The 27905-nt window shown below is 46.5% G+C and overlaps 1 protein-coding gene across 4 annotated transcripts in view; it reads right to left on the bottom strand.

Moving 5' to 3' along the window:
- The window catches only part of LOC117357580 (DNA translocase FtsK-like), a 77723-nt gene extending 55371 nt beyond the window's left edge, over positions 1-22352 (bottom strand). For 3 of the 4 annotated variants that reach the window (XM_033938424.1, XM_033938684.1, XM_033938777.1), the window contains exons 1-2: positions 8502-8594; positions 896-964 (exon numbers count right to left, since the gene is read on the bottom strand). In XM_033938424.1, the coding sequence (XP_033794315.1) occupies positions 896-949 (54 nt within the window). In that variant the 5' untranslated portion in view covers positions 950-964; positions 8502-8594. Of the gene's footprint in view, positions 1-895; positions 965-8501; positions 8595-22270 lie in introns of those variants that run through there. The other variant, XM_033938506.1, reaches the window with a different exon arrangement.
- Between the last annotated feature and the right edge of the window lie 5553 nt (positions 22353-27905).

The raw sequence follows: 27905 nt of genomic DNA, 5'->3' as shown, positions 1-27905 counted from the left end.
CATTGCAGCTAGACAATGGAGAAGATTTCTGCCTCAAACAAGCCTCTAGAATTCTTCAGCTACTTGTCTCTTTGGGCTGCCTTTTAGACAGGCTCTGAAAGCCCAAAACCCTCCACTGCACTAGCTCCTCATACGTCTTTGGGGGAGGGGGGAATGCAGCCAGCACCCGCTACTGTCCTCTGGACCAACACGAGGCCACTCAGCCTGTGATCAAGTGCCTGAAAAATCAGAGGTGACCAGGAGAAACATGACCTGAGCTATATAAGAATTATTGAGGGCTGGCTAGATAGGTACACTGCAAAAGGGTTGCCCTCCTCAGCGCCAGCCCTCTGATCTAGAGAATGTATCCTCTCCCAGGCAGAGCTGTTCCACTGGGAATCTCTGAAGCATCAGGAAATGTCAAAAGTTGGATAAAAATCCCAAAATAATAAATCAGATGCAAAGTAGATGAAAAGATATTTTCTCATTTGTAGAAGGAAAAAACTGAAGAGATGACAAGGAGATGGTGTTGAAAAATGTAAATGATACCTTTTGTAAACCCTGTGGATAAAGGGGAGGAGCCTACGTCAAGCCTACTGTACCCTTTGCACTGGAAGACAAAGTTTTGAAAGGGAAAATACAGTGTTACCAAATTTTTCTGCTTCAGACAGCTTGAGCATATGTTAACTGTTAAGTAGAATTTTAAATTTTAAAATACTGTACTGTGATTTAAACTTGAAAATGCAATGCTTTAGAAAGATATTAGGCAGACCTCATTGCCGACATGTCCAGATGCAATGCTTTGTGGAATAAGCTGAAAAAAGGAACATCGTAAATGAGGTTTTAGTGTTCAGATTACATATCCAAACCAAAAAGCATGAAATATGCAGTTTATTAGCCTGTCAATGGTACTTACTGGTACTGCATATGCTGCTCCAAATAAGCAAACAAAAAGAGTCACAATCTTCATCTTTCAACTACAATGCTGAAAAAGATTAGCAAATGTTTTTCAGTGTTACTTGTCTTTATTTTTGAAATAAACTGATACTACTGTTCAAGTACACCAGTTAAAGCTTAAGGATAAGAGAGGCTCCTGGCCATTTAAACCACTGTCCAGGGCTAACTGGGCATTTTCAGTGGTACTTAACCTTAAAACAACTGTTTTATGGGCATTCTGGAAGCAGAGTCGGCAGTTAACTGACTAAGATAACCGCATAAATAGGGCCGCGTAAAACGCAGTCCTATCTTTATGCAGAACTTTATAGCTATGTTTTTTCTTTATAGAATAATACTACTGATAACACTGGCCATTTTGGTGCCTCAAATGTTAGATTTGTTTCTGGGTATATTTCACCTGCTGATTCAAAAAATGGCACCAATTTTTGCCTATCAGCTCTAGTTTTTGAGATACAGAACATGTGCCATATATACCACTCTTCACACTCTCGCTCATTAAAAAATCAGGATATTTAAATTAATATATTTTAAGCATGAAGGAAACATATTAAAAAATTAAGGCGAAATCAATTTTTAACAAACAGATAAATTAACAGTGGAAACAACTTAAGGTACAGAAACTGTTCAAGAATTATACATCAACATCCCCTATGACAACACCCCTCCCCTCCCCAATCTACTATAATAAAATGCTAAGCATGCATGTGCACTCCTGCCTGCGTGTTCCGTGATCCGTATGTCCGTGGCAGGCAGGAGTGCGCATGCGCACATAAAACGGTCCCTGCGGTCTTGCCGGCTCCCCCCTCACTCACAGTAAGTAATTTCTTCGTCGGCACCCCTCCCCCCCCCCGGTCGCACCCCTCCTCGAAGCACCCGAACCCCCATTGACCCTCCCATTGCGGTCTGAACCTCTCATCCCTTCCCTTGCTGCCCCCCTTCCCTTCCCTTCCCATGGTCCAGACAAACCTGCCGACTCCAGCAGCATCTGCAGCACTCTACACACGCTGCTTTGGGGCCTTCTACTGCCCTGATTTTCTCTGCTACGTCTCTGATGATGTCATCAGGGACATGCCAGAGTAAATCAGGGCAGTAGAAGGCCCCGAAGCAGCGTGTGCAGAGTGCTGTGGACGCTGCTTGAGTCGGCAGGTTTGTTGGGACCGCAGGAAGGGAAGGGGGGGTGCGGCAAGGGAATAAGGGAGCCGGCCAGACTGCAGGAAGGGAAAGGGGGTAGGGGAAAATGCTGCTGCTGCACAGGAAATGGAGGGGGAGGGAATGCTGCTGTAGCTGCTGTATAAGGAAGGGGGGAGGGAAATGCTGTTGCTGCTGCACAGGGAAGTAGGGTGGTGGTAAGGAAATGCTGCTGCTGCTGCTGCACAGAAAAATGGAGGGGGAGAGATAGAAGGAAAGACAGACAGTGGGAGGGAGGGAGACAGAAAGAAAAGAAGAAAGACACAGGGGCAGGGAGAGACACAGAAAGACAGACAGAAAGAAAGACAGTGGGAGGGAGAGAGACAGAAATAAAGAAAGACAGACAGACATATATTCTAGCACCCATTAATGTAACGGGCTTAAATACTAGTAAAGTATATAAAAATAATAACAGTGATGTACTTGGACACAGACAGCGTAAGACCAATAAAAGTCATATAAAAAAACTCTAGAATGCTATGGTTCCATAAGTGGTCAAAGGAAATATTCTAAAGGTACCAAAACAATACTCTGTCCCCCCTGTCCTTCGCCCTGTAACAGTATTATCAATGGTAGACATATGAATAAAAAGCAGCCAATAAGAGAAAGAATAAAAAACATAATGCGATGACAATAGAAAAATTCTATGATAACAAAGGAAGAACAGCATTCAATAGGTAATACAAAGAAAGAAATATCAAGCATCCCGATGTTACCCAAAAAGAGAAGCCCCAACAGGACCAAAACAAAGAAGTCAGGACCCTGGACTCTGATGGGCCCCGAGAGACACGAAAGAGGACCTGCTCCTTCCCCCCCACACACACACACAGAAATCTACTAGACATCAAACAGAAACTGAAACAAAAATAGAATCAACAAAACCACGAAATCAGAAAAGAAAGAAAAAACAAAAAACTCAGAAGAGATGAGGAATAACCAGGAAATCCATATCAGTAGAAGGGCTGTCCCAGGGTCGCTAGCCCCCCACCGCTCAAGTCAAATCAAACTTTCAGAGTATTAAGTATCAGACTATGGACTCTAGGAGACAAGGAATATATATGACTCCAAACCTGCAGAAAAAACTTAGATTGTCGATAAGAAGCACGCACCCGACCCCTCTCAAGCAACATCAAAACATGCAAATAATTATGCCAAGCCCAATAAGAGGGAGAGTGACTCGATACCCATTCCCCCTAAATAATTTTCTTAGCCACCATCCCTGCTTTTATGTGGCTCGTGGTGACTGTGCTGCATTCAAGTGCCTGACCTTGCAGCCCCAGTCCCAGTGGTACTCCAAGCGCCTGAATGTGCTGCCCCAGTCCAAGCAGCACTCCAAGCGCCTCACCGCACTGCCTCAGTACCCATTTGCAGGCAGAAGGACCCAGTCCCAGTGTAAAAGCTAGGGCGCTCCACACAAGTGCCTGACCGTGCTTGTTGTTTTCAGAACATGATTAATGCACAAGGATTGCATGTAATATGGTGTCTCAGGGTGAGAAAGGATCTATACTTCTACTAAGACTAAGTATCTTAATAAAAAAATTTGGTCCACAACTTAGCCTGTGTTTTAGATTTCGGCCCCTTATGTGATTGAGTTTGACACCCCTGCACTGGAGGTTTGTGGTCTGCTGTGAGGTACAGAAATTGGCTGACGATCTGCCAAGCTGGGTATGCAAGTGTCCAGTCCCATTTGGAACAACATTTGACCCTTGAAAGGAAGTCTGCACAGGATAGCCTTGAAGGAGGAACCTCCAGCCCATTGACTGATCCAGCACTCTGCAGGGTGAGATCGAAGAAGCTGAAATTTGGCTCATGACTCAGATGATGTCCTAGAGAACATCGGCTACATAATCCACTCCATCCAGTCGGAGGTGGGACAAAGGCTGGTCCTCCACCAGCTTAAGACTCGGCAACCTGGTATGACGGGCACATGACATAAAGAAAGCTTATGTAGCTACTTTGATTCACAAGGCCAGTTCTTCGAATTGCCTAATAAGAATCACATCCTGTGATACCTTGCCTCACACACATGTCAGGGATGTGCACCTGGTAAACCTGTGGTACCAAGAAATCTACCTTGGACTGAGTGAACAACTGCTAACACCCTTATGCCATCAGATACCACTGAGGCATTGCCATGGCTACTGTGAGGAACCCTGCAGGAGCATCTCAATGCTCAGGGACAAATACAACTATAATAGGTTGCCAGGAAATGCATGACTAGGCTCTTATTCCACCCATTACAGAGTAGGAAGCATAGGGAACCTCCTGTGAAACCAAAATGAACTCCCGCAAAGAATCAGTGATACATCTAATAAAGCTGAGAGTCTCAACAGTTGGTTGACCGTGAGAGTGTCCCCCAGATCGAGGGCCACCATCGTATCTGGCATACACGTACCTGCCTGCAACCTTGCAGCTTCCAATAGGGAAGGCTTGCTTTGTGATAGTAAAGGTATAACAATAGACCCTTCATCCTCTGAGACTCCCTCGGAAAAACCCATCAGGACAAAGCCAGGACCTGGGAGTCCCAACTCCCTCACACACCTCCTGGTGCCAATCTCTCCTTGTCGATTTTGGGCATGATAGAAGGCTCACCACACCAGATTGAGAAATTCCAGAAAAACTTCCTTATTAGGAGGCACGGAGTCTCCTTTAGAGGACTCCAGCTTGCGTCTCTTAGACTCCACGGTCTCTGCGCTCCTGCGTTTAAATGACTGCCATTATGGGGCTCTTGAAGGAATTCAACCCCAGCCAATGGACTGTCCGACTATTTCTTGGTCCTAGAGAAAAGGGAGGCTAAACTGACCATTCCCACCCCCTTCACGTGCTGCATGGCACATGGTGCAAGAGCACACTTCGGGCACCCATCCAGCACAAACCTGGAATAAATAAGGGTTAAAAGAGCCCGATGACTCCATCTTTGAATGTTTTGAGGCAACACAAGGTGATTTGAAGCTTCTAGAGAATTTTGAAAAAGAAAATTGGGAAATCCAAAATAGCCATCATGGCAGCATTTTGGCACCAAAACACAGCTTCAAAATGCTGAAACAAAAAAAGAAAAAGCTAGTGATTTGAGTATTTTAGAGGTGGGAGAACCTATGGATGCCTAGAAGCCTGCACTCATCTCCCTGCAGTGTGGCAGGTGAGCAATGTCACAAGGGGAATGGACCCCGAGCTCCCAAAAATTTTCTGCTGACTGGCCAACAGGTACCACAGAGGGATTGGCCTGTCAACTGCAGACCTCAGTCTGCTTCTCCTCCACAAGGGCAAAGCTGAACCCTCAACAAGGGGAGCTCTGAAAATTTGCGAAAAGAACAGAAAAGGACCAAAAAAAATTAAAGAAATAAACAGAGCAGATCCAATAGACTCCTTCCAGCTTGTATTCAGAAGGAAAAACTGAAGGGTGCAGCAGAGCCCTCTGGTGAAGGAAGAGGCAGTGGTGTACCTAGCCTATGTGACACCCGGGGCCCATCATTTTTTGACCCCCCCCCCCCATCTGTATGAAAAACATGATTTTTAGTAACAATCCACACGCCACACAAGAGTGTACCTAGGAAAAGGCAGCATCTTACATACTGCAGTGAGCAGCACAACATCAATACACCCATTGTAAAACTAAACAAGCCAGGCACAGATCAATCCTGCACAGTCAATCCTAACAGAAAACCGTGTATTTCGAAAACACAGAATACAGAAAACACCTTCGCCTAGTATGGAATATGTCATCACAAAGTAACTCCTTCCCATTTTACTAAACTGTAGTGTGGATTTTAGCCATGGTGGTAACAGCTCAGACTCTCATAGAATTCTGAGCATCAGAGCTATTACCACCACGGCCGGCGCTAGAAAACGCTCTACAGTTTTGTAAAAGGGGGGATAAAATAGAAATACATAGACAAAGGTTAAATTGAACCACCAAGAAGCTGGACTCTGCATACAATGCAACACCACAGAAACATTTTCCCTAAATCAAAAAAATTAATAAATATAATTTTTTTCTACCTTGTCTTCTCTGGTTTCTGCTTTCCTCATCTTCTTGTCACTCTCTTCCTTTCATCTACTGTCTACCCTCTCTCTGCCCCTTCTATATGGCATCTTCTCTCCTTCTATTCCCCTTCCAGAAAATTTATGGCTCCCCCTTCCATTTTCCCTTCACCCTCATTCCCTCCTCCAATGGTCTGGCATCTCTCCTCTCCTCTTCTTCCCTTCCCTCTCCCACACCCCCATGGTTTGGCATTTCACTCTCTCATCTCCCTTTCCCCCACTTCCATCAGCATCTGCCCCCTTTCTTTCCTTCCACCACCCTTCCATACCACCCTGACCCCCTTTCTCTCCCTCCACCACCCATCTATGCTCCTCTCTCCCTCCAAACCAGCAAAGTCCTGTGATGACTGCTTCTGCTGCCTCTGCTCTGGAAGAGGTAAGTGACGTCGGAGGGGGTGGGCTGGCAGATGCAGGGAGTTGTGGCAAGGTCCCACGATGACTGCGGCTGCCGGTCCACCCCTTCTGACGTCACTTATGTCTTCCGGAGTAGAGGCAGCACATATCTCTGCTGGCACAGAGTTTGGGGAGAGCTTGCTCACACTTACACATGTAACCTACAGAATACTATGCATGAGAATTTAAACTAGTTCTAATGGCTGATATAAGTGCTTGTGCATAATCTTACTACTCATGACTTACCTGCTTATGCTAGTATTCTATAAATAAAATATACACCTTCTTCCTTCCAGCAAGATGCGTCTTTATAGAACTGCCCTCATAAGGGGGTGACCGTAAGTGGGTACCTCCATTTAGATGCCCCAAGATCAATCAGTATGAGCCTCCAATTCTATAATGGAATGTTGGTGCACAGTTTCCATTATAGAATACTAGCGTAACCTGGCTCTGGCACACCTAACATTTAGTCACCTGTATTTAGAACTAGTGTAAGTGCAGGCACCTAAGCGCAGCAAAGATGCATAAGTGGGAGCCCTCCCAATGTCCTGCCTATGCTCTGCCCATGTGCACATCCCTTGACAATATCCATTATTTATTTATTTAGATTTCTATCCCATTCTCCCGGGAGCTCAGAACAGGTTACAATTGACATTCACAGTAAAGTTACAGGACAAAAAAAATTATATGTTAAACAGGTGTTTACAGAATAGCATTTTGGAGCCCTGTTTGTATGTACAGAGAAAATGGACACACACCTGCATAAGTGCTAGGTTCTCAAACCTGTCCTGGGGACCACCAGCCAATTCGGTTTTCAGAATATCTCCAATAATATTATGACGGGGCCAGGGGTAAGCACTGGCAACCTGGCTCCCGCCCCAGGCGCAAGTATTAACGCTCTTTGGAGGACCACTCTGGAATAAGTACAGCAGAAAAAATGAAAAGAAAAAAACCCCACCTTCCACCAATAATTGCCAGTTCCAAATTTTATTATCCAGTTCAATTGCACTGGTTCTAATACAGCCACACTGGCTGATGATGCTTGGAAGGAAATTTATCTTCAAACACTTTATAGCAGCATTCTCTTTTCCAGGCCTTCTCTATTCCCCTCCCATAGCTCCACTCTCAGCCTATGTTCCCATCATCCAGTCCATGTACAGCTCCTGTCTGCCTCTTCTGAACATTCACAGTACCTACAGAGTGGAGGAGTAGCCTAGAGCAGTGTTCTTCAACCACCGGTCCATGGACCGGTGCCGGTCCGCAGAAATTTCCTGCTGGTCCACAGGGCCGGCACGTGCTTCGGGCCCGAGATAGTGTTCTTCAGCCGCCGGTCCGCAGTGCGATCGATGCGGCATTATCTTTGGACTGACTCCCTCTTCCTGACTGCCACAGTGCACAAAGCCGCGGGCAGCAGCTCCTACTTGCGTCCTGCAACTGAACCAGAAGCTTTCTCTCTGACATCGCAATGTCAGAGGTAAGGCTTCCAGATGAGGCATGGAATGTGTGAGGAGCCGCTACCTGCGGCTTTGTGCACTGTGTTAATGAGGAAAAGGGAGCCAGCCCAAAGATAACACCAGGGGCGGCATATAACAGCCAGGCGGGAGCAGGCCAGAAGGTAAGGCACAGCATGGAGGGAGACAACAAAGGTAGGGGGTAAAAAGGTTGAAGAACACTGGCCTATAGGTTAGTACAGTGGCCTGGGGAACTGGTTCAATTCCCAGTGCAGCTCCATGTGGCTCTGAGCAAATCACTTAGCCTTCCATTGCCCCAGGTACAAAATAAATACCTTTATATAATATGCAAGCTGCTTTGACTGTAACCACCACTTCCTAAATTTCATATTCTTCTAGTGTTTGTCTTTTTCACCTGAACCACTAAACACATTACTTTGGCAACACATATAAAATTTTCAGGTCAATACAGTAGTTATCTTACTATCTCACCTTTGTTTTCCTCAGTATCTATTTATTGCTCTTAGCCAGGAAATGTGTGTATCCTAGGTTACAAAAGATCCATCTTCTTACTGCAACCTATGACTCAGAGGTAGCCAGCCAATAGGCTTCAGCAGATCTCTCCTCTCCCTGTAGCCCATTGGTCAGACACAGCCAGCCAATAGGCTACAAGAAAAGACAAGAACAGTATCTAGGATACAGAAACATTTATTCCCACCTTCTTTTGCAGTCCTGCCTCTTGGAGTTTTCTGTTATAAGTTGTAGACATAGGGCAGAGAATACTGAGGGTGTGCCAGCATCTGTTGAGCTAGCACCTGTGATTGCATTTTGTAGGGGTTTTTTGTAATTCATTTTTTGCAACAATTTTATGTTACCATTTTCTTCCTTACCCAGAAACATAGGAACAGAGAAACAGAAAATGACAGCAGATAAAGACCATACAACCTGTTCGGTTCTATAGTCTCCTTCTCCCCTTAGATATCCTTTGTGCCTGTTCCATGCTTTCCTGAATACAGATACAGTTCTTCTCATCACCACTTACATTGTGAGGTTCTTCTACCTATTGTGACTGAGTGCCTCAGTCATAGCTTGCTACAGTGGATAGGATTGTTTTTTTCCCCTGTAATATCCCTGGGATAACCCTACCTACCTGTAGAAGTAGCAAGTAGGTCACAGGAGAGACCCTGAAGAAATACATTCCTGTGATACATAGGATTGCATACAGGGGAGGGTTAGTTGCAAGGAATCCAGGAAGCAAACAACTCCAGCTCTTAGACAGGAGAAAGCCACAGGGAATAGTGGAAAATGTAGTCCCTAGTGCCATTATCTCCTATGTAAGCTGGAGAAATGGTACTAAACAAACAATGCTAGCCTATGGGTGGAGGTCTAGGGAAGGCTAGGAGCCAAGATGGGTTGGTGCCACTCATTCCTCTACAGCAGGGATCTCAAAGTCCCTCCTTGAGGGCCGCAATCCAGTCGGGTTTTCAGAATTTCCCCAATGAATATGCATTGAAAGCAGTGCATGCACATAGATCTCATGCATATTCATTGGGGAAATCCTGAAAACCCGACTGGATTGCGGCCCTCAAGGAGGGACTTTGAGACCCCTGCTCTACATCTAGATAAAAGAATTCACTAGGATGGTGTACCAGTAAACTGCAATTGAAAAGCAGTAAAGATGAGCCTGATGCAAACACTCCTCCACTGTGAATTTTTGCATAACCAGAAAGGAGTTTTACTTTGCTCTGCTTTGTATTTTTTGGGCTGATGGGGGTAATCCTTGTTGGTGTATATTTAGAGTTGAACATGAAACAAAGAATCACAACTGGCAAAAGTCTGTCAAGCTTTTTGAAGCTTTTACAGAAAGCTTGACAGACTATTGCCAGTTGTGATGTTTTGTTTCATGTGAAGTTTATTATTCCATCATGGAAGATGGGAAAGACATTATTGGAACCATACATCCTTCTTCTGAACAGTCATGAATGTGCTGATAGATTATACAGATTGTACAGTTCTGAGCAAAGTATAATTAAGAACCCCTGATGCCGTGCTAGGTTACATCAATAAACTGGTTCCAATAAGAACATAAGAAGTTGCCACCACTGGGTCAGACCATTGGTCCATCGCGCCCAGCGGTCTGCTCCCGCGGCGGCCCTTCAGGTCTATGACCTGTAATGTGGTTCTTGTCCATGTCTGTAACCTACCTCTTCTTTTTATCTGTAACCCTCAATCCCCTTATCTTTTAGGAACTTATCTAAACCTTCCTTGAAACCCTGCAATGTGCTCTGGGCTATCACAACCTCCGGAAGCGCGTTCCATGTGTCCACCACCCTCTGGGTAAAAACGAACCTCCTAGCATTTGTTCTAAACCTGTCCCCTCTCAATTTCTCCGAGTGACCCCTTCTGTTAGTGGTTCCCCACAGTCTGAAAAATCTGTCCCCGTCCACTTTCTCTATGCCCCTCAGGATTTTGAAGGTTTCTATCATGTCTCCTCTAAGTCTCCGCTTTTCCAGGGAGAAGAGCTCCAGCATCTTCAACCTGTCAGCATACGAAAAGTTTTCCATACCTTGTATCATTTTAGTTGCTCTCCTCTGGACTCCCTCAAGTACTGCCATGTGTGGCTTCTCAGATTTCCTTGTCTTCTTTTGGCCATCTCTCCTAAGTGGTACGACAGAGTTCTGGTGTTCTATGGTTTGTTTTTGTAAATGGTGAAAAGGCACTAAGTTTGAAAATAGGCCATATCATACTGGAAGTTTCAGAAAATAAGCTCCCCCCAAATGTTCCAATGTGTTTGTATGGTAGAAACAGGTACTAAAGCATAGAAAGTCTGAGACACTGAAAAACAAAAATTAGGGAATTACTCCTTTCAAATTGCCTTTCTTCTCTCGTCTTCATATAGAAACAAGCACAGATATACACATACTCACAGATATACACACCAAACACACAATTTTGCATTATTTATGTATTGTGACGGGGCCAGGGGTTAGCCTAACGCTGGCAACCCAGCTCCTGCCCCAGGCACAAGTTTAAGCGTTCTTTGGAGAACCACTCTAGAATAAACACAGCAGAGAGAAAAAAAAACTTTCTACCAATAATTGCTAGTTCCAAGTTTTATTCCCCAGTTCAGTTTGCACTGGTTCTAGTACAGCCACACCAGCTGATGATGCTTGGAAAAGGTTTATCACAAACAAAGTTTTCTTTTACAGCAAGTCCTTGCTTCAATCAAGAAAGAAAAAAAAACCCCAAAATATTTTCCCTTAAACCAGGGTTTCTTTCTCACAATTCACCTGCCATGCATTGCACAGTTCTGGGCAGCATTCTGATTTCAAGAACTTATATACAAGAGCCTGAGGACCAGCTGACCTGGGGCTTTAGCTCCACTCTTTTTAGGCTTGGCCAAGGTTATTGTATTGAGCCCACTGTTTCTTCAGGAAGTTCTCCCCACCTGACTGCCTGAATTATAAATACCCCCACTACCCTTACTGTTTCTGAGCAGCGGGCTGGGAACCATCCACCCTTGTTTTAATGGTCTAAGATTCCCCTCCCAAAAGTTCCCACTATCAGGGATGTGCAATGTCAGGTCACTGAATCCATTCCGGGCTTTATTTCTCCTTTTATGGTTAGTTAGCATTACCCATCCCCCTCTTATTATGCTTTGCTTGCATACAGGGATTCTGGTTTAATTTCTGTTGCTAACTAAGCCTCACATTCACACATCAAACTAATTCATATTACAGTCCCACATAAGGACAGAAATATTTCTTTAAGTACTTTAGACCATTGTTATAGAACAAACTTCCATTCCCTTCCCTCACACAGTGCCTTACTGACTCATGCTGCATTCAGACATATAGTCTAAGGCTTCTGGGCTGCAGTCCATTTCATTCCCCTCAGAGATATCTCCCTCTACTTCCATAAGGGACTCCTCACTCTCTGAAGCTGGGTACAAGCTATCCTCTGGAGCAGCATTGGGCCAGCCCTTCCAATTAGTCTCTGCTTACTAAGCAGAGTTTTGTCAGTATGGAAGTGCTGTGGAACAGGGGGTTTCTTAGCAGAAGGCAGTAAGATAGAGCTCCTAGTCTTCAGTTCCCTGTTCTGTGAAGAACTTCCTTCCCTCCAGGTTCCTGATTGCTTGTGTGTGTTCTCAGCTGGCCTTGATTTATTCTGCTGGGTAACTTTCACTCCTGCTCTAGCCACATTCTGCCTGTCAGCTCCACCCCTTTCCTAAACCCTTACTGTATCATATTGCCTGACCAGAGGTTTAGCTAGAGAGTTACCAGATGATTTATAAAAGGGATTATAGTGACTTGGAACAGGTTTTCTGTTCTTCTCTGCCATCCCTTCTCTGTTCTGCCCTGCCTGTCTGATGATAGCACTGGGAACAGGATTAATGGGCAGCTTCTTAGCTTAGGAATAGGCACATTTTCTTTAATGGCAGGGTTTAAAGCAGGTTTTAAACCAGTGACCAGAATATGATAACTCTGGTCAAGAAGCATTTTGCTACTGGAGTTCTTTCACCTATATCTTAAAAAGGGCCACATGCTGACTCTAAATCTGAAAATAGATTTCTTCTATCACATTCTGTTTTTAAGTTATGCATCAGTTTGTGTTTATATCATTTTCATTTCTATAACACAAAATTGCATTTTAGGACAGCTCATAGATCACCATTAATTTGAACAGGGGTGTCCAACCTGCGGCTCAAGGGCCGCATGCGGCCCCGTGAAGTATTTTGTGCGGCCCCAGTCGAGGACGATGCAGTATTTTCCTCTTCTCACATCTCCTCACACTTCCTCAACACAGGCCGTGTTGACAAAGATTTCATTGAAACACGGCCTGTGTTGAGGAAGTGTGAGGAGATGTTAGAAGATTGGTTGCCTGTTATGGCATTTCACCTCTCCTTGTGAAGACTTTGAAAATGCTCTCTGTCCTCTTGGTTTGAGACTTTTTTGATTATATAACTTATTATACTGTTTACTGACAGCACGTTTGCACTTGCACCTGCACTTTGTGATATGGAGGTTGGATTTGAACTGTTTGGGATGTTGGTTTTTTTATTTTTTCCTTTCTGAATGGCCCACAATCATCTTACTTGCTTTATTCCTTGTGGACATTGTTCCAGGAAGACTTCGAACTCTCAAGCTAAGTGATTTATGAACTTTTGAACACAGCTATATTTATATATCATTATATGATTTTTTTGTGTGGCCTTTTCCAGCCTGGTTTGATAGTGTCTGTTATATGTTATATGTTGTTATATCTTATCTGGTTTGTTTGGTTTGTTTGTAGTGTTTGTATGGTTTTCTGTGTATGCTATTCTATGAAAATTTTGTGATATTTTTGCAAATTTTAAATTAATAAATATGTACAATATTTCTAATTTTGCAATTTGAGTACATTGCTCTGATATTATAGTATTTTTCTGTGGTATATACTCTTTAGGGATTTCTTTTTCTTATCTTTGAGATCTATTTTTGAATCCCGTCGTTTATTGGTTGTAGCTCTCTGTTTTATTTTTTAGTATAAGTTAATACAAGTACATTCTTTTGGCAATCCTGAACTGACAGTTTGGAATGCAAATTTCGACACGACTATTGATTCTGACAGTTGGAAAATGATTTAGACACAAGCATTTAAAACCTTAAAATCTGCCTCGCTCCTACAATCCATCTATTTTGTTTTGCACCGCGCTCACTGGACCCCACATAAGTTAGCCAAACTATATGTGGATCAATCTGATAAATGCTGGTCCTGCAATAAAGCTCCAGGCTCACTGCCACATATGCTCTATGATTGTGAACTACTGCAAACATACTGGACATCAGTATGGAAAACGATATGCTCTATACTAGACATTAATGATAAACTGACTTTGAAAATTTTAATAACGGGGTTATGTGAACCTGAGTCGTCACTATCAATGGATGCTCATAAAGCTAAACCACTCCGTATCCTTTTATACCTAGTGATTAAGAATGTATTATCATCATGGAAAGACCTATCTAAGGTTGATTCAAACATGTGGTGGAATTCAGTGTGCATGTCATTTAAATACAAAAGGATATTTGCGGAAAAATTAATGTCCACTAAGAATTTTGATAAGCTATGGGAACCTGTAAGAAATTATTGTAAATGGGAGCCCAAGACCACGTGTCGACGGGCGTGAAGTAACGCGGGGCTGGTAGAGCCCTCGTGTTGCCCGTCGGCTGGGGGTAGGCGGGTTAGTGAAGTTAGGGGGAAGGGCAGAAGTAGACAGGCAGTGATTGGCTGAAGAGCCTGTCAGGGAAGATAGTTTTAAATTCATTGGTGTGGAATGGTGCGGGGCGAGTGCTTAAAGCCGGCACCCTGGAGGACTCGACTCCTCCTCAGGTCCTCCAGGGCGTTTTTTTCCTCCTGCGTCGTTTGTTCAGGGTCTTGTTCGTTCTGCCTCAGTATGGCTGCTCACCGGGAGTCGGATCGGCGTCTGAGGAGGAGGTTGAGGTCTCCCTGTTGGCGGGTTCCTCGTTGGTCGAGGACCCGTCCGAGCAGGTGGGTGGCAGTGGGGTAGGTAGGCCGGAGCGGCGGTCGAAAGCGGAGGCGTTGTCGGCCATCGCGATCGCCGGCTCCGGTTTGGGATTACGTGGGAGGGCTTCCGTTGGGGCTGCGGGGCCATGTCCAGCGTCACAGTTTAAGAAGAGAAAGGGGAAGTTGGGCAGGAGGAGTTCTGCCGGGCCGGCAGGCTGCAGCTCAAGCATTTCTAGTGCTCTGTTTGGGGAGCTTGGCCTGACTGTGGAGGGTGGCTCCGGAGGGGTGTCTGCTGCTCAAGCTGACGTTGGGGGGTTGGACTTGGCTGGTGGGTCTGCTGGGGGTGGTGAGACCTTCCCGGTTGGTGGGATGGGGGAGCGGGGCAGGGCGTTTGGCACTGCAGTAGAAGGGGTGCGGCCTCAGACCCCTTTGGGTGGAGGTCAGGGCCCCTGTCCTCCTGGTTTCCAGGGTCCATGGGGTGCTCCGTGGGGTTTTCCTCAATGGTGGGCGGGTCCGGTCTGTTGGGGGCCGGGTTCCTCTTGTTCCCCTTGGGAGGGCAGTGGCTACCCTGGTGGTCTGGGGGCTTGTGGTTTTGGAGGGCCGGGTTGGCAAATGCCTGTTGGTGGTTTCCTGGGCTCGGCTTCTGGCTCTGCTTTATTTTCACATGGTTCGTCGGCGCCTGAGCACCCCTACAGCACTGAAGCAGCCTGGAGTCATCCGTCCAGCTCGGCTGGTGGCGCATCGGAGATGCAGCGGGGTGCCAGAGCGGTGGCGACAGTGACGTGCGACCCAGAGACGGCGAGGGCAGCTGCTGGTGGTGGCACTACGGGTTCTTCTGCTCCGGTAGGGGCTGCTGGTGGCGGCACCTCTGTGTCTACACCCGGATCTACTTCAGAGGCTGGTCCTGCTGTGAGTGGCGTGTCGGCCGCGGAGATTGTCGCAGGACCATCTACATCGGGTAATGTGGCGCCTGCGGTGGTTGCTGGGGGGAAGAAGGCCAGGAAGCGTGGGAGGGGTAGACGGAGGCGGCATAGGGGGTCGTCTTCTTCTGGGTCTTCCTCTTCTTCTTCATCGTCTTCTTCGTCTTCTTCTTCTTCTGGGTATGTTACTGGCGGTGCGAGTTGTTCGGTGGCTGGCGGTAGCGAGGTGCCGGCTGTGCCGAGTCAGGGCGCTCCGGCGTTAGTCGCATTGACGGAACTTTGGGAGAAGGTACTGCGGGCATTGCGGCGCAAGATTCGGCGTCGTTCCTGTATAGATATATTTCAGCTTATGGAGGGCAGAGTTCATCGACACAGTCGGAAGAAATCGAAGCGTGGGGTTAGCGAGTCTAAGCAGATGCCGGTAGCTCGGTCCATCCTTAATTGGATGCACTCCTTTTTGCGGCCGGCTAGTGTTTGGGGGCGTGCGCGTCCTGGGGACTATGGTCTGTTGTTGGCTTATGCGGACTCAGTGCTTGATTCTTATCAGCGTTTTGGGGGCTGGTCGTGGCCTAACTACGACGAGGCTTTTAGAGACAAGATGGAGGAGAATGCCCACATGTCGTGGGGCACGCAAGATGTTAACTTGTGGCTCACACATATGTCAGCCAAGCCTTTGAGTGCGCCTGTTGTGGGTGGCCGCGTCCCACCGGGGAGTGCAGGGGGTGGTCGGCCCTTTCGGGCAGGGGTGGGGGCGGGGGCAGAAGTTGAAGGGGGTTCGGATTTTTGTTGGAGATTTAACAAATCCAGCTGTCCGTTCCCGGACTGTAGGTTCCGCCATGTATGTTTGCAATGTGGAGAGCCGCATTCCGCCCTCAAGTGCCCCAAACGTCCGGCAGGAGGTCCGGCCGTTGCGAGCAAATGATGGTTTGGCGGGGCGGTTGCCCACTCCTATCCGGGTTGGGGCCTTGCGGCCGTGGTTGCGCCGTTATGGCAGGGTTCGTGCGGCGGGGATATTGGAGCGTGGTTTTTCTTTTGGTTTTGAAATACCTTTTCAGGGTGAGATTTCGGTTACGCGGGTGCGCAATGCGGCTTCTGTTTCTCAATTGTCTGCGGTGGTTCGTGGTAAGTTGAGAGAGGAACTTAGCTTCGGTCGGATTGCAGGGCCTTTCCTTGAGCACCCTTTCCCGGAGATGATGGTATCGCCAATGGCGGTGATCCCTAAAAAAGAGCCGGGCAAGTTTCGCTTGATTCACAACCTTTCGAGACCGGTAGGCGCCTCAGTGAATGATGGTATTCCACGTGACCTGTGTTCTGTGCGTTATTCGTCTGTGGATTGTGCCTTGCAGTTCATTCTAAGGGCTGGTAGGGGTGCTTTGTTGGCGAAGGTAGATATTGAATCTGCTTTTCGCCTGTTACCCATTCATCCGCGGTCTTATCCTCTTCTCGGTTTTCATTTTGATGGCGCTTATTTCTAAGACCGTTGTTTGCCTATGGGCTGTTCCATCTCTTGCGCCTATTTTGAACTCTTCAGTTCTTTTGTGCATTGGGTTGTGGTGCGGCAGGCGGGTTTGGATTCGGTGGTGCATTATTTGGGCGATTTTCTGTTCATTGGTGCTGGGGTTTATTGGTGCTCGGTTTAAGGAGGTTTTTGAGCAACTGGCAGAGGAGTTTGGTATCCCCTTGGCCCGGGAGAAGTCGGAAGGTCCGGTGTCCTCCCTGGTGTTTCTGGGTATTGAGTTGGATACGGAGGCGTTGGTGACGCGCCTGCCGGCGGCCAAGGTTCAACAATTGATTGGTTTTATTGAGCTCTTGTTGGCTTCACACAAGACCACATTGCAGGTGGTCCAGTCGCTGCTGGGTTCTCTTAATTTCGCGTGTAGGGTTTTGCCCATGGGTAGAGCTTTTTCCCGCCGCTTGGTTGCGGCCACAGCAGGGGTGCGAGACAAGAAGCATTTTTTGAGGCTCCCTGCTGGTGTGCGGGCGGACCTCCGTATGTGGGTTTGTTTTTTGTGGGATTTTAACGGCACCTTGCCTATGCAGGCGCCAGCGGTGTCTAATGGAGATTTAGAATTGTACTCTGATGCTGCGGGTGGAGTTGGTTTTGGCCTGTATTGTAGGGATGCTTGGTGTGCTGCACAGTGGCCTGCGGATTGGGTTGAGGGGGGTCTTACCAAAAATATCACACTTTTGGAATTTTTCCCCTTGGTAGTTGCCTGTGAATTGTGGCCTGACCTGTTGCGTGATCGCAAAGTTGTTTTCTGGTGTGATAACATGGGGGTGGTGGAGGTGGTTAACAGACAGGTTGCACGCTGTTTAGCTGTTAATGGGCTGATGCGGGCGTTGTTGTTGCGCTGCTTATGGCTCAACTTGTTTATTAGAGCGCGTCATGTACCTGGGATACAGAATGGAATTGCTGACGCTTTATCCCGTTTCAATTTTCTGCAGTTTCGTCGGCTGGCGCCGGAGGCAGCGGAGGAAGGTACTGCGATGCCGGAGCATTTGTGGCGCCTGGACGTGAAGGAGTTTGGGAGATGCTCCGCCTATCGGTAGCTCCTGCCACATGGTCCCGGTATTCTGCAGGGTTTCGGGTAGTAGCGTTCTTTTTGTCTGGTAGAGGTTGGTCCCCGGGGGATGTGGCCGAGTCCTTCCTTGAGGACTTTGTGCTGGATGCTTTCAGAGCTGGGGTTTCGCGGGGGGTGGTGCGTGGGCATTTGGCGGGTTTTTCCTTTTTCTGCCGGGCTCTGGGTTGGGCCTGCCCTTCGTCCAGTTTCATGCTGTAGCGTTTGATTCGGGCCATGGGTAGAGCAGTGCCGGGGAGGGGGGACACTAGATTGCCGATTCGGCATGAGCTGCTGGTGCGGTTGCTTCAGGTGTTGCCGGAGGTTGCTAGTTCCCCTTTCGAGGCCTGTTTGTTTTGGGCTGCCTATTCTTTGGCCTTTTTTGGTGCGTTTCGAGTGGGCGAGTTGTTGGTCAGTACCGCTGATGGGGCCAGGGGTAGGGGGTTATTAGTGCAGCATGTGCGTTTGGGCTCTCAGTCGGTCCATATTTATGTGGTCAGTTCTAAAACTGACCAAAAGGGTCGGGGTCAGTGGGTTTTGCTGCGGCGTGTTGAGGGGTGTTTCTCTTGCCCCGTTGAGCGGATGGGAGCTTATTTGGCGGTGCGTAGTGGGGAGTCCCTGGTCCTGTTTATACATGCGGATGGAGCTCCTTTGTCTCAGTTCCAATTCCTGGCTGTTTTGCGGCGGGTCTTGGCGAGATGCGGAATGGAGCCTGGGCGGTTCGGGATGCACTCTTTCCGGATCGGGGCGGCGACGAGTGCTAGTGCAGCCGGCTTGCCAGAGGCTAGCATTCAACGGCTCGGGCGCTGGGTTTCTGGAGCTTTTCGGGGTTATATTAGGCCTGGGGGCGAAGTATCGGGGGCGGTGGATGGGAATAGGGGCCAGTGAGTGGGGAGAATTTGGGTGTTGCAGAGTGGGCGGGTGTGTGGTGCTGTACTATGCTGAGCTTGTTGTTTTGCTTTTCAGATGCCAGATGGAGGGGTTATTCCGTTTGGATTGTGGGCCATTCGTTTGTTCATTGGGCTGGTGAACGAGCAACTATCCACCCAGGGGGACGTCATCTTGGCCTTGGTCATTGTGAAGTTCGCGTGTCCTGGTGGGGTCAACGCGGCATGCGATGGCGTCATCTGTTGCCTTTTTTGGCGGATCAGCGCGGTTGTACGCGTCATCCGGACATCATCTTGTTACATTTGGGGGGTAATGATTTCGATGACGTGTCTGGTCGACAGCTCATCAACATGATCAAAGATGACTTGCGGGTAGTGTTTCAGTGGTTCCCGAGGGTTAGGGTGGTTTGGTCGGACGTTATTCCCCGGCCTCGGTGTCTGGCGTCTAGGCGTTGGACCAGGGGGCTGGGGAAGTTTAATCGGCAGGTGGGGAAATGGGTGGTGGAGCTTGGAGATGGTCAGATCCTGCATGACTGGGTGGATGTCACTTATGCGGGTCTATATCATAGGGATAGAGTACACCTATCCGATGTTGGTTGGGATCTCCTGTTGGACGATTTCTCCGTGGGCTGTGAGAGGGTTCTTGGGTTGGGCATGTAGCCTCAGCTCGGTTTATTGGGGGGGGGGGGGACCTGTAAGGTTACAGGCCTGTGGCGGATTCCCGAGCTACAGGGTCAGGAGGCTCATCAGGTGATGAGCGTTGGGACGGCAGGGAGCCATGCCCGGTGGGTCAGGTGACCCAGAAAAAGGGCATGAGGGTCATGCCACCCCTCTGACTCTTGCTGTGGTGGCAGGGTTGAGGGAATAAATTAAGACACTCTGTAGCTCGGGAGGTTTGGTTTATTCAATGTTCATTATGTTAATGAAGTTAAGATTGTTATGTGTTTGGTTAATAAACTGAGCTGCGGCTGATTGTACCAACAAAAATGACTCATTGGTGTCTTTTTGAGAATTAAGAAGGGGGTAAAGAAGGGGGTTGGTGGTTATGTAAATATATATATATGTAGGCAGACAGCAGGGTCTATCCAGATCCCGCTGTTACTATTAGTTTCCTGTTACTCTCTCATGACATTTATATGATATAAAGCTGATTACTACTTTCAGATTACCCTATTTTTGGCGACTGATATATTACTGTTTATGTAGGCATTTAATCCTGTTTCTTTAGAATTGTGAATAGGGCATTGCTATAGCACACCTTCTCCTGCTTGAAGCTATGTCTATGGTATAGCTCTGTTGAATTTAGAATCCTGCTTTTTCCTTGTTGGTGCTTTATACTCGCTATGCTGTATTTGATCATTATTGACACAGAGTTAAACATGTATGTATAAGTATTGTTTTCTTTTTCTGTATTGTTACAATAAAGATTTGAACTAAAAAAAAAAAATGGTTCTGAATTTTGTAATGATTGAATATGCTGTGAAGTTACATAATAATACTTTTAAAGAAATAGGAGAAAATATTACTCTGGATCTCATTGACAGAGGAAATTGTAAAAGCAGTTAGTACAGCTGGGTTTAAAAAAGATTCAAACAAATCTCAGCAGACGAAGTACATCAGCCATTACAGTAGATTTAGGGAAGGCTACTGCTTATTTGTAGAGTTGGTAGCAGGGAACCTTGTTGCTGTTTTTGATTCTGCCAGGTATTTGTAACTTGGAATAGCGAATTTGGAAGCAGGATACTGGGCTAGATGGACCTTTGGTTTCACCCAATATGGCTATTCTTATATTCTTACTTCTCTAACTATTGTAAATAAAATCAGCTAGCTGAGTTTGAATCATAATATGCATATGACTTGCAGTTTTGAAGGATCATAACAAAGATGTGACTGTTCTCTGATGATTGGGTAACAACATTTTAACCATTAGTGATATATGTGGCCCCCCCAAAAAAGTGGGCCTTTGCTCATTTATATTGAATGTTTCTGATTTGTGGCATTTTGTCTTGTTTACTTGTCCTGTTTCTTCTTTTAGGCACATGAGGGCAATTCTATAAAATAAATGCTAACATTTTTACATGCATGTTACACATGTAAATGTTTAGAGTACTGCAAGACAGAGCTTTTTTGGCTGTTTCTATTCTTTGTTCTGTTGCCAAAGTTGCAAATCGTTCACGTATGTTCCAAGTAGCTGGACCTTTACTATGAAACTTGGTTCCAGATTCTATCCATCTGACCTCTGATTTTTTGGCATTTCGGAAAAGTTTGAAAGCCTATTTTTTTTTACTTGCCTTTTCAGATTTGGTTACTTTGTAATCTTGTAATTGCTTGGCTTTTTATTTTAAGGCACATGTATAAGTTGTTTATTGTATGCTGTTATTTTAATAATCTGCTATGTTCTGTTTTATTTGTATGTAATGTTTTGTATTCATTATGTATGTATCGTTATTATCCACATAGATGGTTGATATGGGGGCTACAAGTGTTTTAAATAAATAAATATGTGCCTATATAGTGCACATACACATGTGTATGCCTATATTCCACCTAAGTAATATTCTGTAAATATGGCATATCTTGTGCAAGGAGGCACACACAAATGCAGCCAGGGTAGAGTATGGGCAGGGTCACACCTACACACTGTCATGTACTGGCCTGTATTGGGATGTAGTAGCCTGGCCTATAAGTGTAAATAGTGCCCTCCCTTGGAGGGCGTTATTTCTCTTTCCCTCTCCACCTGAAAACTAGGAAAAGGGCCCGGTCCCTCACATAACCACTTCAAAGAAAGGCCAAGCCAAGAAACAAATTCATTTAAGGAAGAAAAACTACAACATTCTTTCCTTTCTCTTATTTCTTTTATTTAGGCTATATGAGGTTACAAACATTGTTTCCTTTGGGTCCTGACTCACAGTTGAATATCACAAAATTTAGGTGTACAACAAAAGGTTTTTCAGCAAACAAAATCACAGAAGCATACTTCTTTCTCAAACTGTATCAAAATGTTATCTTTCAAGTTGCCCAAAACGAAGTTCCTCTTTTCTTACAGGTAATTGCAAAACTCCAAAACTGGCATAAAATACACATAAAATACTGTTGGGCTCTTCCATCCTTTTCCCAAACTAGCAGGCATAGCTAAGCAACTGATGCAAAACTGCTCCCTTACCCTGCAACTTCATTAATATGAGCAACAGCTGTGTTGCATTCTGCCTCCAACACAAGTTTCAGTTCAGCATTTCCACAACTTGCTAAGGTATAATGCCTGAACTAATCTGTTTTCCCATAAACATCCCAAAGGGTTAAACTTACTCTTTCTTACAGCAGGTTTCAATTCAGCTTCTCTAAACCCCCAAGTACTATCGCAGTCCTGCTGAGGTATAGTGTCAACTGACCTGGCTGTATTCGAGTATGTTTCCCTAAGGGTTCTGCTTACTCTTTTCCTCTCAGAAACCAGGAAAGAGGGACTGAAGTTTCCTTTGTACCCTGTCTCAAACTCCCAGTGTGCGACCCTGGATTTTAACTAGTTCAGGGACTCCACCCCTATCAGGAAGGTTGCTGCCCCCAGTGACATGAGAGCCTAAAATTCTCTAACCCCTTTGGCTCCTGTGTTGCTAGGCAACCAACCCTTTCTTGTTGATCCTGCAAGCCCTTGTTCCCCAATGGTAAAACCAAATATTGAAGTATTATTGGAGCTGCCCCTTTTCCTCTTTCGAGGTCCCAGCCAGTCTAGAGGAGAGGATTTTCCCCTCAAAGTGGGGTAATACAGAAGGAATCCTGCTTTCCCAAAGTAACTGCAACCCACTTAAGAAATCTATAGTAGTTCTTCTCAAGTAGTGGGCAGCTCCTGGGTTACCCATCATAACACATAACTTATAGAATACTCTCAGTTATGTGCGTATGTCCTGCATTTAGTTGTGAGAATTTACACCAGCTCTCTGGCTGATGTAAGTGCTCACGCCTAAATACTTCCTGGTTGATATTCAAAATAATTTAACTGGCCAGAAACAGCCGCTGACTAGCTAAATCACTTGTTCAGGGCTATCACCTAATTTTCAAGGACTTTTAACCTGGTATCACCACTGAAAATTAGCGGTTAGCACCTTCGTGAAAACTGGCCGTGTAATATTTATTTTTCTTTGATATCAATTGATATTAAAATTGTTAAAATTTGCATTAAAAAAAAAAAAAGAGAAAACTGGCTATTTGGGGGGCACTCCAGGATCAGTCAGCAGTTGACTTATTAACTGCTGATATTCAGCACTTACCCGGTCAGGGTAAATGAATAAAACACAGTCCTATCTTTATGTGACTTAACTAGTTATGTGTTAGCCGGTGCTGCATAATTCAGATATTCAATGTAGAAGCATTTATATGGCCCAGCATTGAATATCTGGAAATAACGTTGATGGTCATCAGCAAAGTGATCACTGTGAACAGATAAATGTTTAACTCTACATGTGTGTATACAAGAAGCTTGGTGCCTACTTTCCTCTATAGCAGTGGTCTCAAACTCAAACCCTTTGCAGGGCCACATTTTGGATTTGTAGGTACTTGGAGGTACTCAGAAAAAATAGTTCATGTCTTATTAAAGAAATGACGATTTGCATGAGGTAAAACTCTTTATAGTTTATAAATCTTTCCTTTTGGCTAAGTCTTAATAATAATAAGGACTTCCGTTACAAAAGATATCTAAATAGAACTCTTGCTTTCCAAGCAGGTCATCATAATAACTGGCTGGCCCACATCATCTCACGCTTTTCATCCTACTTAAACTTCAGGAAACTACCGTATTTTCGCGGATATAACGCGCACCATTGTAAAACGCGCACAGGGGTATAGCGCGCAGAAATCACGATGATATGTACAAAAACTTTTCTATACCGCGCTCAGGCATATAACGCGCATGCTGCCCGACTCTCCTCTGGCCACCCCGACTCTCCTTTCGCTCTCCCCGACTCTCCTCTGGCCACCCCGACTCTCCTTTCGCCCTCCCCGACTCTCCTCTGGTTGCCCCGACTCACCCTGACTTTCGGTGCACTGCCCCGACTCTCCTCTGGTTGCCCCGACTCACCGTTCACCCGCCCTGACTTTCGGTGCACTGCCCCGCCTCTCCGTGCCTGTCCCCCTTGAAGTCCTGTCCCCCCTTGAAGGTCTGCCTGTCCCCCCTTGAAGTCCTGTCCCCCTTGAAGGTCTGCCTGTCCCCCTTGAAGATCTGCCTGTCCCCCCTTGAAGTCCTGTCCCCATTCTGAAAGCCTGATGCCCCCCCTCGACGTCCGATTCTTCTCCCCCCTCGGCAGGACCACTCGCACCCCCAACCCGAAGGACCGCCGACTCCCCGACAATATTGGGCCAGGAGGGAGCCCAAATCCTCCTGGCCACGGCGACCCCCTAACCCCACCCCGCACTACATTACGGGCAGGAGGGATCCCAGGCCCTCCTGCCCTCGACGCAAACCCCCTCCCCCCAACGACCGCCCCCCCCCAAGAACCTCCGCCCGTCCCCCAGCCGACCCGCGACCCCCCTGGCCGACCCCCACGACACCCCCACCCGCCTTCCCCGTACTTTGTGTAGTTGGGCCAGAAGGGAGCCCAAACCCTCCTGGCCACGGCGACCCCCTAACCCCACCCCGCACTACATTACGGGCAGGAGGGATCCCAGGCCCTCCTGCCCTCGACGCAAACCCCCCTCCCTCCAACGACCGCCCCCCCCCAAGAACCTCCGACCGACCCGCGACCCCCCTGGCCGACCCCCCTACCCCCCTTCCCCGTACCTTTGGAAGTTGGCCGGACAGACGGGAGCCAAACCCGCCTGTCCGGCAGGCAGCCAACGAAGGAATGAGGCCGGATTGGCCCATCCGTCCTAAAGCTCCGCCTACTGGTGGGGCCTAAGGCGCGTGGGCCAATCAGAATAGGCCCTGGAGCCTTAGGTCCCACCTGGGGGCGCGGCCTGAGACACATGGTCGGGTTTGGCCCATGTGCCTCAGGCCGCGCCCCCAGGTGGGACCTAAGGCTCCAGGGCCTATTCTGATTGGCCCACGCGCCTTAGGCCCCACCAGTAGGCGGAGCTTTAGGACGGATGGGCCAATCCGGCCTCATTCCTTCGTTGGCTGCCTGCCGGACAGGCGGGTTTGGCTCCCGTCTGTCCGGCCAACTTCCAAAGGTACGGGGAAGGGGGGTGGGGGGGTCGGCCAGGGGGGTCGCGGGTCGGTCGGAGGTTCTTGGGGGGGGCGGTCGTTGGAGGGAGGGGGGTTTGCGTCGAGGGCAGGAGGGCCTGGGATCCCTCCTGCCCGTAATGTAGTGCGGGGTGGGGTTAGGGGGTCGCCGTGGCCAGGAGGGTTTGGGCTCCCTTCTGGCCCAACTACACAAAGTACGGGGAAGGCGGGTGGGGGTGTCGTGGGGGTCGGCCAGGGGGGTCGCGGGTCGGCTGGGGGACGGGCGGAGGTTCTTGGGGGGGGCGGTCGTTGGGGGGAGGGGGTTTGCGTCGAGGGCAGGAGGGCCTGGGATCCCTCCTGCCCGTAATGTAGTGCGGGGTGGGGTTAGGGGGTCGCCGTGGCCAGGAGGGTTTGGGCTCCCTCCTGGCCCGATATTTTTGGGGAGTCGGCGGTCCTTCGGGGTGAGGGTGCGAGTGGTCCTGCCGGGGGGGGGATGTATCGGACGTCGGGGAGTCGGCCGGGCAAGAGGGCTTGGGCTCCCTCTTGCTCCGATCGTGGATGCGGGTGCGGGTGGGAGCGCGTGCGAGCGGTCGTTCGGGGTGGGGGTGCGAGCGGTCCTGCTGGGGGGGTGAATCGGGCGTCGGGCGGGGTGGGAACTATGTTTAAAAACTTTTGTATACCGCGCTCAGGCATATAACGCGCGAGGGGTATGCGCGGTACGTAAAATCACGTATAACGCGCGCGTTATATCCGCGAAAATACGGTACTAAAACCTAATCTTTTCACCTGATTCATACCCTAAGACCCTATGCCCACCCTGGCCCTCTATCTCTCTATGTCCTTTACGCAGATTGTCTTGACCTTCTTCACTGTACCATTTCATTGCCATAATTGTACCCATCTTTCTTTCTGTTTGTACCATTTTTTCTCTCAGTTTACCATTTTTTTTTTCTGTTGAACCATTTTTTTTCTCTACCACCTAATTTTATCTGATTGTAACATTGTACCATTTTCGCTGATTATGCAGCTCTTCTTCGTTGTAAACCGCCTCGAACTACTATGGCTTTGGCGGTATATAAGAAATAAAATTATTATTATTATTATTTATAGCTAAAGAGACATATGATCAAGAAACTGTTTTTTATTTTACTTTTGTGATTATGATAAACATGCTGAGGGCCTCAAAATAGTACCTGGCGAGCCACATGTGGCCCCCGGGCCGCATGTTTGAGACCACTGCTCTATAGAATATCCTATTGCCCAGTTCTCTGGACCCCTACTTCTGGGTGGCCTATGCAATTGATTGTGCATGTGTTAATCCCTAAGTACATACAAGCAATAGGCAGGCGCTTTAAATGATTAGGCACCCAAACAATCTAAACATATGGTCATGAATGTATAACCCAGTCAGCCAGTTGCAGTCCACTTCTCCAACTCTAAGATCAGCTCTTATAAAATTTAAAAAGCTTTTTTTTCACAACTGCTGGGAAAGGCGGCTACATTGTGCTTTAATAATCATTTATTAATCACATTTGTACGGCTGACTCAGTTTATCCTTTTGTACAATAAGTTCAGCAATATTTTTAACAATTAATATTTTGTTATGCTAGATTCATAAAGATATACAAATAGGTTGTAACTACAGTACTACTGGACTTTGTGAATTCTTTTAAACTTTAACTACAAAGCATATTACTCTTCTGAGAACAAATTCTAAACTAATGAATGCACATGCTTAGAAGTGGCAGTAGGAATTTTACTGACCTATGCTATTAATATTAAAAAGATTGAATAGCGACTTGTTAATATTAAAGAATAAGTATTTGAGAATCTTCTCCCTAAAAGATAAAGAAAGACATCATTAGCTAAAAAATCATCCACTTTATTCATTCTTATGAATAACACCAATATTTTTGAAAAAGAACTTTCTCCTTCTACCTCCCCTTTCTCTCCTCACCCTCCCCCCCCCCACACACACATACATGTTTTTTCTTTTTGTCACTTGTAAACCTCATAGACACCTTCTAGGCATTTTGTACTATAACCAGCCCAATAAAATTAATTTTAAAAATAAATAAATAAATAAATGTATGTGCAAACACTAAAAACAAAGAACAAAAATGTCTAAGTGTATTCTTCCTCAATGGTTATATGTATATCAAATATTACCATTGTTGTATTCTAAAGTAGTAGAATGTCAGTTAAATAAATTGATACGTGGGTTCCTTTAGATGGGTAAAAGACCACGCATTTCATTAAATCAGGTGACTTTGCCAATAACAAAGGGAGGACTGGGTTTATTACAGTTGAGGAAATTTGTCGAGGCTTGTCATATGTGTCACATACATGATTGGTTTCTTGCAACATCTTATTTTACCTGGACTTCAGTAGAGTTAAAATTATGGAGGCCATATCACTTTAGGTATCTTCAACATGCTTCTAAGATGAAGACTGCTGTTCTGAAAAATCATTTTTATTTTTTAATTGTTCCTTTGAAAACCACTTGGCGAAGGATATATAATTGATTAAAGTTTGATTTTAGAACTACACCACTTTTACCTATTTGTGGAAATGGCTCTTTTTTACCTGGTATAACATCTGCAGGTTTTCAATCTAATAAACGAGGAAATATTTTCTATTTTTACCAGATATTAACTGATGAGGGTAATTTACCAACATTATCACAATTACGTACTGTTTATAATTGGTCTAAATTGGATATATTTTCTTACATGCAGTTGAGGTATTTTGTGAATTCCTTACCTTCATTGTCACTAAATGCTAAAGTATATGATGCTCTTTCAGAATTACTTTGGTTAGATGCCCAGCTGATTGTGTCCCTTAAATATTAGTGAATCTTTCTCCTAATTTAGATT

Source organism: Geotrypetes seraphini, chromosome 1 (genome assembly GCF_902459505.1).
Source record: "Geotrypetes seraphini chromosome 1, aGeoSer1.1, whole genome shotgun sequence".
NCBI classification, from domain to species: Eukaryota; Metazoa; Chordata; class Amphibia; order Gymnophiona; family Dermophiidae; genus Geotrypetes; species Geotrypetes seraphini.
This window is presented reverse-complemented; position numbering and strand designations above follow the sequence as displayed.